General features: G+C 46.3%; 1 protein-coding gene across 2 annotated transcripts in view; it reads right to left on the bottom strand.

Moving 5' to 3' along the window:
- LOC120917326 (pre-mRNA-processing factor 39-like) overlaps positions 1 to 13,903 on the bottom strand; it is a 78,796-nt gene that overhangs the window by 22,050 nt on the left and 42,843 nt on the right. For both annotated transcript variants that reach the window (XM_040328544.1, XM_040328545.1), the window contains one exon: positions 10,269 to 10,413. In XM_040328544.1, coding sequence (XP_040184478.1) covers positions 10,269 to 10,413 — 145 coding nt within the window. The remainder of the gene's footprint in view (positions 1 to 10,268; positions 10,414 to 13,903) is intronic.

Genomic DNA, 13,903 nt, shown 5'->3' with positions numbered 1-13,903 from the left:
TTTATTATAGCAAAAAGTAAAAAATATTGCATTTTTTTCAAAATTGTCGCTCTATTTTTGTTTATAGCGCAAAAAATTAAAACCGCAGAGGTGATTAAATACCACCAAAAGAAAGCTCTATTTGTGGGAAAAAAAGGACGCCAATTTTGTTTGGGAGCCACGTCGCACGACCGCGCAATTGTCTGTTAAAGCGACGCAGTGCCGGATTGTAAAAACCCCTTGGGTCATTTAGCAGCATATTGGTCCGGTCCTTAAGTGGTTAAAAGGAGTGACTTCACGTGCAAGCAGTGGTTTAGGGACACAAAGTAGTGCAGAATCTAAGGGCTTGTCAGCATTCTGCCAGGGACCTCTCACAAAAGTTCGGAAATGCCATGCTGATCCCAGGTCGTGACAACTAGGTTCACCCTATTCAAACGTGTGAAGCATAACCTGCACAAACAGGGGGTGAGCAGCACAGAAGCGTTCAGGCAGGAAAGGCAGAGACAGAAACTATAATAGGGAGATGAAAAAGTCCTGGGAAATAGGCAAAAGGTCAGGGTAGGTGGAAGAAAAGCTAAATGCTGCAGGCCCAGAACAGGGGAAGCATGGCTGTTTATAATGGTTTACTTTTGTACTGATTGATGGAGAAGGGCGATGATGGGAACGAGAGAACCTACAGACAAGTGGAAAAATTAGAAGGTGGGTAGAGTTTGGAAGCAAACAGTAGATTGGTGAAGTATTGGAAATTGTCAGATGAAGCATGGGGTGAATTTCATCAAGTATACTTGCAGACAGATGTAATAGTCTGCTAGAAAGTCACACTTTTTTTTCTACCAAAGTAGACTGGGACCCACTAGACAATGACAATCCAAAGCTGTTTTGTACCTAGACACCACAATGTTTAGGTTTTTGGAAACCAAGATGAAGGTGAGGGTCTTTTGTGTTTAGGCTGCCACTGATACTAGTGGAGAGAAAAGGAACAGGAAATGGCGAATCAAGAGAAGAAAGGGGATTTCCAGGTACTAGCATTGGTGGTGTTATTTAGGGCGAAGTTTGGTGACACATTTTGCAAAAACTGTTTAAAGAGGAAGTTAATCCCCCCAAAAAATTCCGGGTTTCGCGGCTCTGGCGCTGTGATTGGCGCGGGTGCCACCACTAACGGCATGATGCCATCAACAGCGGCACGCTCAGTGCGCTGTTGTATAAGGCACGTGCGCCGTAGACATCGTGCATGTCTTTTGCAAATATCTCCTAAACCGTGCAGGTTTAGGAGATATTTCTTGTAGCTACAGGTAAGCCTTAATCTAGGCTTACATGTAGGTAAAAGTGGTCGCAGATGTCTGTTGAGCCTGTCAAGGTAGGAAGTTTATCTGGATGTCCAGAAAATGTGAAATCATGTGCCCCTTTTTAAGAACATGGGGCAATTGCTGGTCACTGCAAATGACTTTCGAGGGGGAAAATAGGAGTACTATGGAGTCAAGTGGTATTCCAAATTCAATTTGGCACCATTAAAGGGCACAGACAAGGCATCAGCATAGGCCTTTTTGGCTGAAGGTAATGTTGAAATGAAATTTAGCAAAAAAGAGGGCCCAACAATATTACAAATTTTTGTGGTCAATGTAGAGTTTACAGGACGGATTGGGCAGGTCTTCAAGAGGTGACTTTTGGCTCCACAACAGAGGACATGTGCGTTCACTTGGCATAAAGCGTGTTTGCCCTGGCTCCATTAGTTCTTTCAAAGATGGAAGAGGTTGAAGAGCCTTTTTGCAAAACAGGGGCCAAATGGCCAGTTAGAGGGAAACATAATCTAGATGTTTCGAGAGCACGCTCCTGGAAGTGAATACCAATCTGAATGCTCAGCATATTCAAGTTATCCAGGGTAGAAGAAGGGATGCATTTTCTGGCCAATTCATCTTTTATGTTACATAGTTACAGAGCATGCTCCAATTTGCTACAGCAGGGGAAAAAAATCCTTCCTGATCCCCTGAGAGACAATCGGATTTTCCCTGGATTAACTTTACCTATAAATGTTAGTACCCAGTTATAATATGTACATTTAGGAAAGTATCCAGGTCTTTCTTAAAGCAATCAACTGAGCTGGCCAGAACCACCTCTTGAGGAAGTCTATACCACATTTTCACAGCTTTTACTGTGAAGAAACCTTTCCGTATGTGTTTAAAGTGGGGGTTCACCCGTACATAACAATTTTTTCCCTTAGCTTCATGCTCATTTTGTCTAGGGGAATCAGCTAGTTGTTTTAAAATATGAGCTGTACTTACCGTTTACGAGATGCATCTTCTCCGCCGCTTCCGGGTATGGGCTGCGGGACTGGGCGTTCCTATTTTGATTGACAGTCTTCCGAGAGGCTTCCGACGGTCGCATCCATCGCGTCACGATTTTCCGAAAGAAGCCGAACGTCGGTGCGCAGGCGCAGTATAGAGCCGCATTGACGTTCGGCTTCTTTCGGCTACTAGTGACGCGATGGATGCGACCGTCGGAAGCCTCTCGGAAGACTGTCAATCAAGAAGGAACGCCCGCTCCCGAAGACCTATACCCGGAAGCGACAGAGAAGATGCATCTCGAAAACGGTAAGTACAGCTCATATTTTAAAACAACTAGCCGATTCCCCTAGACAAAACGAGCATCCATCTAAGGGGATTCTTTGAAAAAAAAATTTATGGGTGAACTCCCTTTAAGTAAACTTTGTCAAAACGTAGCAGTCATGCCCTACAGTCATATCTTCTTCACAAAGTTTGAGGAGTGCATCAGCAGCAGAGGAAGCTCTCCCAGACTCGTCAAATGTTTTCCAGAAAGCACCTAAAAAGGTAGTAAGGCCGGAGGTCATTAAATGCTGCAGTTCAAATAACAAAGGCTCAAGCCAAGGCACCCAATTGTGATCATTTATGCTACCTTGGAGTGTTCAGTAGGGAAATGGTGTCCAGAAAGTTGAAAGTAAAAAGCGAACTAATTTATGACGCAACAACACGCCTTTGGATCACCCACATAAACAGGATTTTTAAAACAGCTTACATGTAAAATCCTTTTCTTGAAGTACACCACGGGACACAGAGCCAGTCATTGCATAATGGGTTAAGGGTCACCAGCAGTGACACTGGCACAACCAATTGAAGACATTTCCCCTCCATATAACCCCTCCCATCAGGGAAGTACCTCAGTTTTGTAGCAAGCAATAAGGTTTCCATAAGAATGGGGGGACCTCTGTGTCCTGTGGTGTACTCCAAGAAAAGGATTTTACAGGTAAGCGGTTATCAAAAATCCTGTTTTCTTTATCGTACACCACGGGACACAGAGCCAGTCATTACATAATGGGACGTCCCAGAGCAATGCTCAATGAAGGGTGGGAGACACCGATCAAGCAGGCCACTATGGACAAGAAGCCCTAAACTGCTGCCTGCAGCACACTTTGCCCAAAGGCGGCATCCTCATGTCCTTTCACATCTATTTGATAGAATTTGGAAAATGTGTGAACTGAAGACCAAGGTGCAGCTTTACAGATCTGAGTCATCAAAGCCTGGTGATGCACTGCCCATGAAGCACTTATCGCCCTGGTGGAGTGCGCCTTAACAGAAAAAGGAGGAATCCTGTTCTTTAAACTATAAGCTTGAATAATTACTTGTCGAATCCACCTAGAGATGGTAGATTTTGATGCCGCTTGGCAATTCTTGGGACCATCTGGAATAATAAACAAAACATCCACTTTACGTATCTGAGCGGTTGTCTGCAGATACATCTTTACTGCTCTCACTACATCTAGAGAGTGCAATAACCTTTCCCCCGCCATCCGGGGATCAGGAAAAAAAAGAAGGCAGAACAATGTCTTGATTTAAATGAAAAGCCAACACCACCTTAGGTAAAAAGGCAGGATGGGGTCGTAGTATTATTTTATCTTTGTGACAAATCAGATGAGTCTCTTTACAAGAAAGAGCTGCTAATTCAGCTACTCTTCTAGCAGAAGAGATAGCAATCAAAAAGGCCAATTTCCTGCTTAAAAGAATTAAAGGAATCTGGCGAATAGGTTCAAAAGGTTGCTTTTGCAATACTGACAATACCAAATCCCATGGGCACAAGGGAGACTTGACTGGCGGATTTACTCGTAGTTCCCCCTGAATGAACGCCAGAACTAGGGAATGAGATGCCAGCGGTCTTTGAAAGAAGACTGATAGAGCTGATATTTGACCCTTGATGGTACTAAGGGCTAATTTCATATCCACTCCTAACTGGCAAAAAGTGAGAATCCTACTTATGTCGTACTACTGAGGATTCAATTTCTTGGTTTCACATCAGGAAACATATGCCTTCCAGACTCTATAGTAGATAAGCTTGGAGGCTGGCTTTCTAGCATTAATGAGTGTAGAAAAGCACTGGACCCGAGATCCCTAGTTGCTTCAAAATGTGGGTCTCAGTAGCCAGACCGTCAAATTTAGCTTTTGTAAGGAAGGATGGAACACTGGACCCTACGACAGCAGTTCGTGATGAAGCGGAAGCTTCCAAAGTCTTCCTACAGCCATCTTTATGCTCTCGGCGTACCGGGGCCTTCTGGGCCAATTTGGGGCCACAAGGATTTCTGGAATTCTCTCCTTCTTGATCCTGCAAAGTAGCCTTTGCAAGAGAGCGATCGTAGGAAATGCATAGATCAGTGAGAACTGATTCCAGGGAATTATTAGAGCATCCAATATGTAGGCCAGAGGAGCTCTCATCCTGGATACAAAAGTTGTCCAACTTCCTGTTGAACCTGGAAGCTAGCAGGTCTACATCTGGGGACCCCCATCTCTGGCATATTGCCTGAAAGACATCGGGGTGGAGAGACCACTCTCCTGGTGACAGCTGTTGGCGACTCAGATAGTCCGCTTGCCAGTATTCTACCCCTGGAATGAAGATTACAGAGAGACAAGGAACATGATCTTCTGCCCATGCCAAAATTCGATTCACCTCCTTCTGGAGCATCCTGACTGCGGGTGCCTCCTTGGTGATTTGATGTAAGCTACTGCCGTAGCATTGTGGATGGAATCCGAACAGGGTGGCCCTGTAACCTATGTGTCCAGGTTGTAAAGGCTAGATATACTGCCCGAATCACCAGTATGTTGATGGGCAGGTTCTCTTCGGTCTTGGCCCAGGTTCCCTGAGCTGAAGCTTCTTCTAACACTGCTCCCCAGCCCAATAGGCTAGCAACCGTAGACACCACCTTCCAGGTGACTGGGAGAAAGTATTTTCCTTTCCGCAAGTTCTTGGTCTCTTACCCACCAACTGAAGCTTTGGCGCACCTAAGAAGACAGGCGCATGAGTAGATCCAGAGCTTGGATCTTCCTGTTCCAGGCGGCTAAGATACTGCCTTGAAGTAGTCTCGAATGAAATTGGGAGTAAGGAGCAGCCTCGAATTAGGCCACCATCTTCCCCAATAGCCTCATGCAAAGGCGAATAGACAGCCTTTTCTTTGTCTTGACCTTGTGGATCAAGTCCTTTAGCGACTTGATCTTTGGCTCTGGCAGGAATACCCTGTTTTGGGCTGTGTCTATGATCATGCCCAAATACTCTACCCTTCTTTGCGCTTGTAGAGAGGATTTCTGTAGGTTTATAAACCATCCTAAATGCTCCAGGTAATTTACTGTAGTGAGCACGGCGTGATCTAATCCCGCCACTGACCGATCTATGACATGCAGATCGTCTAAATAGGCAGTTACCGCTATGCCTTGTGCCCTCAGATTTGCCAATAGAGGGGCCAGTACCTTTGTAAATACTCGGGTGCGGTAGCCACACCAAAGGGCAGAGCCACAAACTGGAAGTGGCGATGTTCTACCGCGAACCTTAGGAATTTTTGTAAGCGGGATGGATAGGCACATGTAAATATGCGTCCCTGATGTCTATAGACGCCATGAATTCTCCGCCTTGTAGGGTGGCGACCACTGATCGAATAGTTTCCATTCGGAAATGGCGAATGTTCAGAAACTGATTTAGAGATCTTAGATCCAGGATGGGTCTGACGTCTCAGTTTGGTTTTGGATCCACAGAGAGGTTTGAATAAAAACCTGAACCTTGCTCTTTTAGGAGTACTTCTGATCACCCCTTGAGACAGCAAGTGATCCAAAACCTTTGAAGAAGGATCCTATTTTTAGTGGATCTTTGGAGAGCCTTAAGCTTCAGAACAGAGAAGATGGGTTCTCTCGAAATTCCAGTTTGTACCCTAGGGATACTGTGGATACTACCCATTTGTCCTGGATTTTTGTCTGCCATGCCGCTGAAAACTGCCAAAGCCGCCCCCACTTGGCCGAGCGGGGGCGCCTCTTCACAAAGAGGTTTTGGGGTTTTGCTTATTTGCCTTTGAACCCCACGGCTTCTTGTTCTTTTGAGCCCGATTTTCTTTAGTCTTTGTGGTTGGCTGAAAATGCCGTCGCCACTGGCTGGAGGCAGATCTTCCGGAAGCCGGGGAAAGAGAACGTTTAAAACAAGGCCACTTGTTTTTCCTTGTTGTTCTCTGGTAGTAGAGTGGTCTTACCACTTGATATCTTTTGGATAGATTTTTCCAAATTCTCCCCAAAGAGGCGTTCACCATGGAAGGAGAAACTGGCCAAAAGTTTTTTGCATGGGGCCTCTGCTGACCAATGCTTTAGGCAAAAAATTCTGTGCATATGCACCAGCTGGAGTGTGAGGCGAGATGCTTGCTGAATCGAATTTCTCATGGCATCTACTGTAAAACATAAGGCTTTATGCAAATTCTCCCAAGATTTGACATGTTCCGGAGGCAGATCCTTCAGCCCGTTTTACCTGATCCTTGAGGACCCGACACATACCCACTGCTGCTACAGCAGGTTGGGCAACTGAACCAACCAAAAGGAAGGAAGATTTTAGTAAAGATTCCAATTTATTTTCCGAAGGATCTTTAAACACCTGTAGGTTATCCACCGGACAAGTCAGGTTTTTATTTATACAAGAAATAGCTGCATCTACAGAAGGCAGACTCCACTTCTTAGAAAACTTTTCCTCCATGGGATAAAGAATGTCAAACTTCTTAGGAGGTGAGAAACGCTTATCTGAAAGTAGCCATTCTGCGTAAATTAGCTCTTCTAGTAGCGGATGAACAGGAAAAGAGCAAGCACCCTGCAGGGATTTTAGTGAAGGAGGAGACAGGTGATTCAGTTAACGTCAAAGAGGGTAACTTGAATGCAGAACGCACTGTTTCAGCATAACATTGCACCTGTGACTTTAGCATCTGGGAAGCAGAGAAAGGTTCTTCTGATATCCCTGATCCATCCGATTCCTCATCCCTATCCTCTGCAGGTGTTACCTCATCCTCCTCATATTCAGGTTTTTCTGAAAGGAGATTTAGAACAACAGAAGGAGATCTGCTTCGCTTCTTGTCCTTTTGCGAGGACTTTGCGATTCTCCCTTCTAAGTTGTCCAGAGCTGTGGCCAAAGTGTCCTCAGTGACATATGCAGGCCCAGGTACCACAGTGGAAGTTGCTACCCCTGAGAGTGGCAATGGCTCATCCTGTACAGGTGCGTCAGAAATTACAGGAGAGAAAGGTACCGAACAGGCACGGCTAGAGCCCCCTGTCTCAGGCGGCGGTGCTTTATTGTCTCTCTTAGTCCCTGAATTCTTTCTAAGGGAAGACATATTACTAAGCAAAAGCCGGGGTACCACAACGCATATATAATACTGTGTTCAGTTTAGCAATCTACATAAAGTATGCAACTTAAACACAGTTTCATGCATAGACTAGGTTTCTCTCTTGAGAGTGTCCCACCAACCACCTAGAGCTTACGTGCCCCCGTAATGCTGCTGTGTCCCAAGGAGAGAGCTGCTGCCTTTGAGTCCTTTCTTTTCTGGCTCCTGTATTTGAGCCCCATCTTTAAAATTAAACGTGCACGCTCGCGACCCCGCTCCTGTCCCCCCGCCGCCGATAAAGCGTGCCCCCTTGCGACGTACGACTAATGGCGACGGTCCTGGGATGAGGGAAGCCTCCTCCTGCTTGACTTCATATTAGCTGCATGTCCCCATGGCTGTGAAGATCTTACCCAGCATCTGAGAGGAGAGAAGCGGCAGCCGTCTCATTGCAGAGCTCTGCAGCGGAGGAAGTGTGCTTGTCTGTGGGATCTGACACGGTTTGAAGCATGGAGAGTACAACTCAGCTCTTTACTCCCTCTAGTGGCAGAAAGAGAGAAGGCACTTTACTCAACATTAGGAAAGGTCCTTAAGATTATGCTTGGGACTCCTTTGCTCTTACCTTTATCCCCGCTGCAGGTTTTTCTGCTGAAAATCAGACAACCAATCTTCACCCATCACGGCGGGTTTTGTGTGCCAACCTTCAGGGATATGGGTTCCTACTTAAAGGAGACCTCTCCCCTGGGCCTTGTAAAAGACTCTTACCAGGACTTTTAGCATAAGTAGTGAAAGTGCTGGACCCTAGAGCCCAGTCCTCCGAAGAGAGACATTACAGGCGATGCCTCGTGCATGAGGCCCGGCCGGATACCATCCAGTTTTAGCGTACATTTTTGGTGTCTTGGATGAATCCGAAAGCATAGCTCTTTTTACCCCCAGAGGGTCTTTTTGGCAGAGCTTTCTTTTTAGCACATCCTACTCGTGTCCAACACCTTATACACTGGCAAAAAAAAAAACTGAGCTACTTCCCTGGGTTATATGGAGGGGAACTGTCTTCAATTGGTTGTGCCAGTGTCTATTCACCTCTGGTGACCCTTAACCCATTATGAAATGACTGGCTCTGTGTCCCCTGGTGTACGATAAAGAAAATAGGACATCAGAGATGAAGAAGGCTAGAAATGTTGGATGTTATGGAGCTACTGGTGGGGCTAGAGCCGAGGGGGGAGAGGCCAAGGTAGGCAGAAAGGCCCTGTAGGAAGAGGTTAGTTCTCTCTTGCTTGGCCTGGTGGGAGTCAATGCTCTTATAACAATTGTGCTGCGAACATCCAAGAAACACATCAAAGGTCAAGAATGCAGGCAAGCAAATCCAAGGGGAAGACCCAAAATTGGTACACAAGAAGTCAAGGAAGCAAAAAGCACAGGCAAGGAGCTCAGAGGCAAACAAGAATGCTGCTCAGTGCTGGACTCTGAAAGGGGGAACTTTTTAACAAAAATCACTGTAGTATTCAGCAATACTACTGTATAGTGATAGCAGCGACCTACATGATCCCGTGTCCTTACTGTCCAATTAGCCCCCAACCACATGCCATTCTACTTTTAATCCACCTACACCCTCCCATTTCCTGAATGTACCAAAGTTCAGCCACCATTCTGACTCCTTTTTCCAATGATCAACTTCCACTTTACCTTTTCTACCAATGGTCTATGATCAGCTCTGACCCTTACACCCCGTATCTCCAAAATGTAATGAGCCATCATAACTGACCAAATAATAGATATAGAGCTATAATTTTGTCTGAATGGACAGTGATGTATACCTGGATGTAAGGAATGACTCAAAAGCCAAAAACGATTCACACCATATTATCTCTTTCACGAAGAAGCACATATTTGCTTGATATTATACCAATGTACATAAGAATAGCACTACTATGGTCACCAACAGAATGCACTGCCACAAGACATGTAGGAGAGACAGCAAACAGATGGATAAAAGTTCTTTGGTGAAATCAAAATCATACTTTTTGGATGAAGCACAAAATACTTTGTGGTGTAAGTGATCCATCTTCCTGAGAACACAATCCTCACAATTAGCACTGCAGTAATGCTTTTTGTCAACAAAGACTGGAAAACTATTCAGGATGGAGATTTTTGTTAATAAGATGTTAAGGGAATACAGGGATATGCTATGGGAATGTTTATTTTAGTAAAAGAGATGATCTGAGACTGGGTGCCCAGGTTCACCTACTGGCAGAAAAATGACCACAATTAGGTTGTAGCACTACAAAATGTGGAATACGCAAGGCACAATCCACATGTGAATATTTGTATTTTTTTTTAAAACTGAACACAACAAATTTTGACATAGATTGGATGAAACCAAGCCTTTCATGCATAAAAGACTTCAAACGTGTCTGTATTGATGCAGTTGTTTAAGTAAGGCTGATGATTGTGCCCTTCTACGCTATGGAAATTATCGATTCTTGTGCCCTTCCATTTTATGGCACAGCCTCTAAAGTAAATATAAAGTGAAAAATCAGTTTGGGACCTGATCATCTGCCAGAGTATGTGGGACTTTGTTCCCCAACTATGTTTCACTACATAAATGAGTCAAAATATACACAAAAACATCAAGAATCAAAATCAATCTAAAAATTTGGGAGAAAATACACACTGTTAATGACTCAAAACAGTCATCTGAGTCTTCAGCAGCGATCTGATCATTGTCACTTTCAATCTGTACTCTTGAGTGGATCCAATCCAGTTCCTCTGTTTTCAAGATTTCAATCGGGGAATAAGCGAATACAAACGTCCTAAATCTGGATAGTACAACAGAAAAGAACAATCTTTACTTGGTTTACCTGACACATTCTATGCATCAAGATAAAAAGCCTTCTGTGCAGCAGCCCCCCTAACACTTAACTGAGGTCCCTCTCTGTCCAGCGACATCCACAAGTGTCTCAGCCCTGAGATTCTCCCTCCTGATTGACTGAGACACAGCAGCTGTGCCATTGGCTCCAGCTGCTGTCAAAGTCAGCTAGCCAAATCAGGAGAGAGAGGGGGCAGAGCTGGATAAAGGCTTTGTGTCTGATTTGACACAGGGAGCTGTGGCTCCTCTTGGTGCCTCCATAGCAAGCTGCTTGCTGTGGTGGCACTCAACAGGAGGGAGGGGCCAGGAGTACAGAAAAGGGACCCAAGAATAGGAGGATCCATGCTGCTCTGTGCAAATCCACTGCACAGAGCAGGTAAGTATAACATGTTTGTTATTTTTATAGGGAAAAAAATAGCATTTTTGTACTCACCGTAAAATTATTTTCTCTGTAGTTCATGGACGGACAAAGCAGCTTATTCTTGACAGTAGGGTATTAGCCTCCTATTAGGAGAGGACTAGGCAGAAACATGTTAAAGTGTTAAAGTGTTAAATCAACATTAAACTGTACAGTACCGCCCACAGGACGGTCCCTCTGGGTACAACCCCTCTCCCTGCATCTGGCAGCTCAGTTCGTCAAAAACAGTACAAACATAAAAAAACAAGGAGGGGTGGGTGCTGTGTCCGTCCATGAACTACACAGAGAGAAGGATTTTACGGTGAGTGCAAAAATCCAATTTTCTCTTGTGTTCATGGACAGACACAGCAGCTTATTCTCGACAGTAGGGACGTCCCCAAGCAGTGTCAAAGGAATCGAGGGGTGGGAACAGCAATCAAACAAACTTCACCCCAAACACAACCAGAGCTCCTCAACGGAGGAGTTACAACCTTAAACAGCCGCCTGCAAAACCTTGCGGCCTATCAAGCATCCGAAGATGCACTCACATCAACCTTGTAAAATTTTGGTAAAATGTGAATGGATGACCAGGTCGCTACCTTACACACCTGGGAAACAGATGCTTGATGTGGGAAAGCCCAAGAGGCACCTATTGCCCTGGTCGAATGGGCCGTGACAGGAAAGGGAGATGCCTGCCCTTTAAGAGCGTAGGCCTGAATCACAATCTGTCTGATCCACCGAGAAATGTCCTCCGAAACCGTAGCAGACAGATACACCCACAGAGCACGTACCACGACTAAGGAATGTAACGCAACCTCTTTGGGGTGCGACGACCGAGGACATAAGGATGGAAGTACAATGTCCTCATTCAGATGAAAGGCCGAAACCACCTTCGGAAGAAACGAAGGCTACGGGGGCAGCACCGCCTTATCCTTATAGAGGATCAGATAAGGAGCCTTGCAAGACAAGGCCGCCAGTTCAGTAACCCGTCTGACCGACGTAATAACCACTAAAGAAGGCAACTCAGAGAGCGTCAACAAGGGAATCTCTAATGTTTTCAAAAGGCGGTTCCTGAAGTACTGAGAGGACCAAATTTAAGTCCCACAGAGGAAGCGGTGGACGGACCACATGTAGAACCCCTTGCACAAATGTACTCACTGGTGAGTGAGCCGCCAAAGGTCGTTGAAAGAAGACAGCCAAAGCTGAAATCTGCCCCTTAATAGTACTTAAGTCAAGCCTTTGGTCCACTCCACACTGCAAAAACAGCAGGACCCTGGAAATCGAATAAGCACGTGGTTGCCACCACATCTCCTCACACATGGAGATGTAAGCTTTCCGCGTTCGATGATAAATCTTCCGAGAGGACGATTTCCGAGCCCTCAACATGGTAGAAATCACAGAATACGACAGGCCTCGGTCCCTCAACACCTGGATTTCACTGTAAAGCAGAATGAAGTATGGGACCTTGCGACAGAAGGTATTCTCGCATCGGTAGACGCCAAGGAGCATCTGCCACCAGATGCACTAGGTCAGTGTACCAGGGACGCCGCGGCCAATCTGGATTAGGATCATCGGAAGCCCCTCGATCTGCACCCTGCAAAGTAGGTGAGGGAGAAGCATTGGGGGGGAGGCATAAAGGAGCCGATACTGCCCCCACAGAGCCACCAACGCGTCTGTCGCGTCTGCCCAGGGGTCTTTTGACCTGGCCACAAACCTCAACACCTTCCGATGAGTCGAGAAGCCAGGAGATCCACGTCTGGTGTGCCCTATCTTTGGCAAATTTGTTGAAACACATCCAGGTATAGCGACCACTCTCCCTGGTCCAGCATCTGGCGACTTAGGTAATCCGCTTGCCAGTTTTCTACGCCTGGAATGTATATGGCCGACATCGCAGGATGTGAGCAACCTCCGAAGCTGCAGCCGAGCTTCTCGTTCCCCCTTGATGGTTGACATACGCCACTGCCGTGGCGTTGTCTGACTGGAAACTGACCGGACGCCCCTGTAGACTCAGACCATGTGGAGAGGCAATGCCTGATTGCTCGAAGCTCCAGCACATTGATCGGCAACCGTGATTCTTCCTGCGTAAAGTGACCTTGTGTCGACCGAACACCCCAGACTCCCCCCTAACCGGTCAGGCTGGCATCCGTCGTGATCACCATCCAGAGAAGGGGAAGGAACGACTTCCCGGACTGAAGGCCCGGAGATCTCAGCCACCAGACCAGGAAGCCCTGACCAGTTGGCTCACCTGGATCTGACGATCCAGGGACAACTGAGATTTGTCCCATTTGGACAGGATCTCCTTCTGCAAGACTCGAGTGTGAAATTGAGCATACGGTACCCCCTCGAAGGAGGCTATCATGAGACCCAGGACTCGCATGCAAAAACGTAGTGACGACCATCTGCGGGATGCCAACAGCTTCACCGCCGCCTGAAGAGTCTGTAATTTGACCAAACGAAAGAAAAACTCTCGCTTCCAAAAAGTCTATGACCAGGCCTAGGTATTCCAGGCACGAGTCCGCACCAACACTGACTTCTGGAAGTTCAGCACCCAATCAAATTCTTGAAGGGTCTGACTGGCAATCGCCACATCCCCTTCTAATTCAGTGTCTGAAGCAGCTCTCAGAAAAAGGTCGGCCACGATAACGATTCCTCGCTGTCTTAAGGTCGAAATCGGGGCGAGCACCTTGGTGAAAACCCTGCCGATGCCAGGCCGAAGGGGAGAGACACAAATTGATAGTGATCGTCCCCGACCACAAATCGAAGAAACCTCTGATGCCTGACAAATATGGGGACATGCAACTATGCGTCCTTGATGTCCAAGGATGCCAGAAAATCCCCCGGATGGAGTGCCGCGACTACAGAGCGCACTGATTCCATCCTTAACTTTTGTACCTTTACAAAGCAGTTGAGGGCCTTGAGATCCAGGATTGGTCGGACCCCCTCCTTCTTTGGAACCTCCAGATGGAGTGCCGCGACTACAGAGTGCCCTGATTCCATCCTGAACATTTGAACCTTTACAAAGCAGTTGAGGTCCCTGAGATCA

This window comes from Rana temporaria, chromosome 11 (assembly GCF_905171775.1).
Source record: "Rana temporaria chromosome 11, aRanTem1.1, whole genome shotgun sequence".
Lineage (NCBI taxonomy): Eukaryota > Metazoa > Chordata > Amphibia > Anura > Ranidae > Rana > Rana temporaria.
This window is presented reverse-complemented; position numbering and strand designations above follow the sequence as displayed.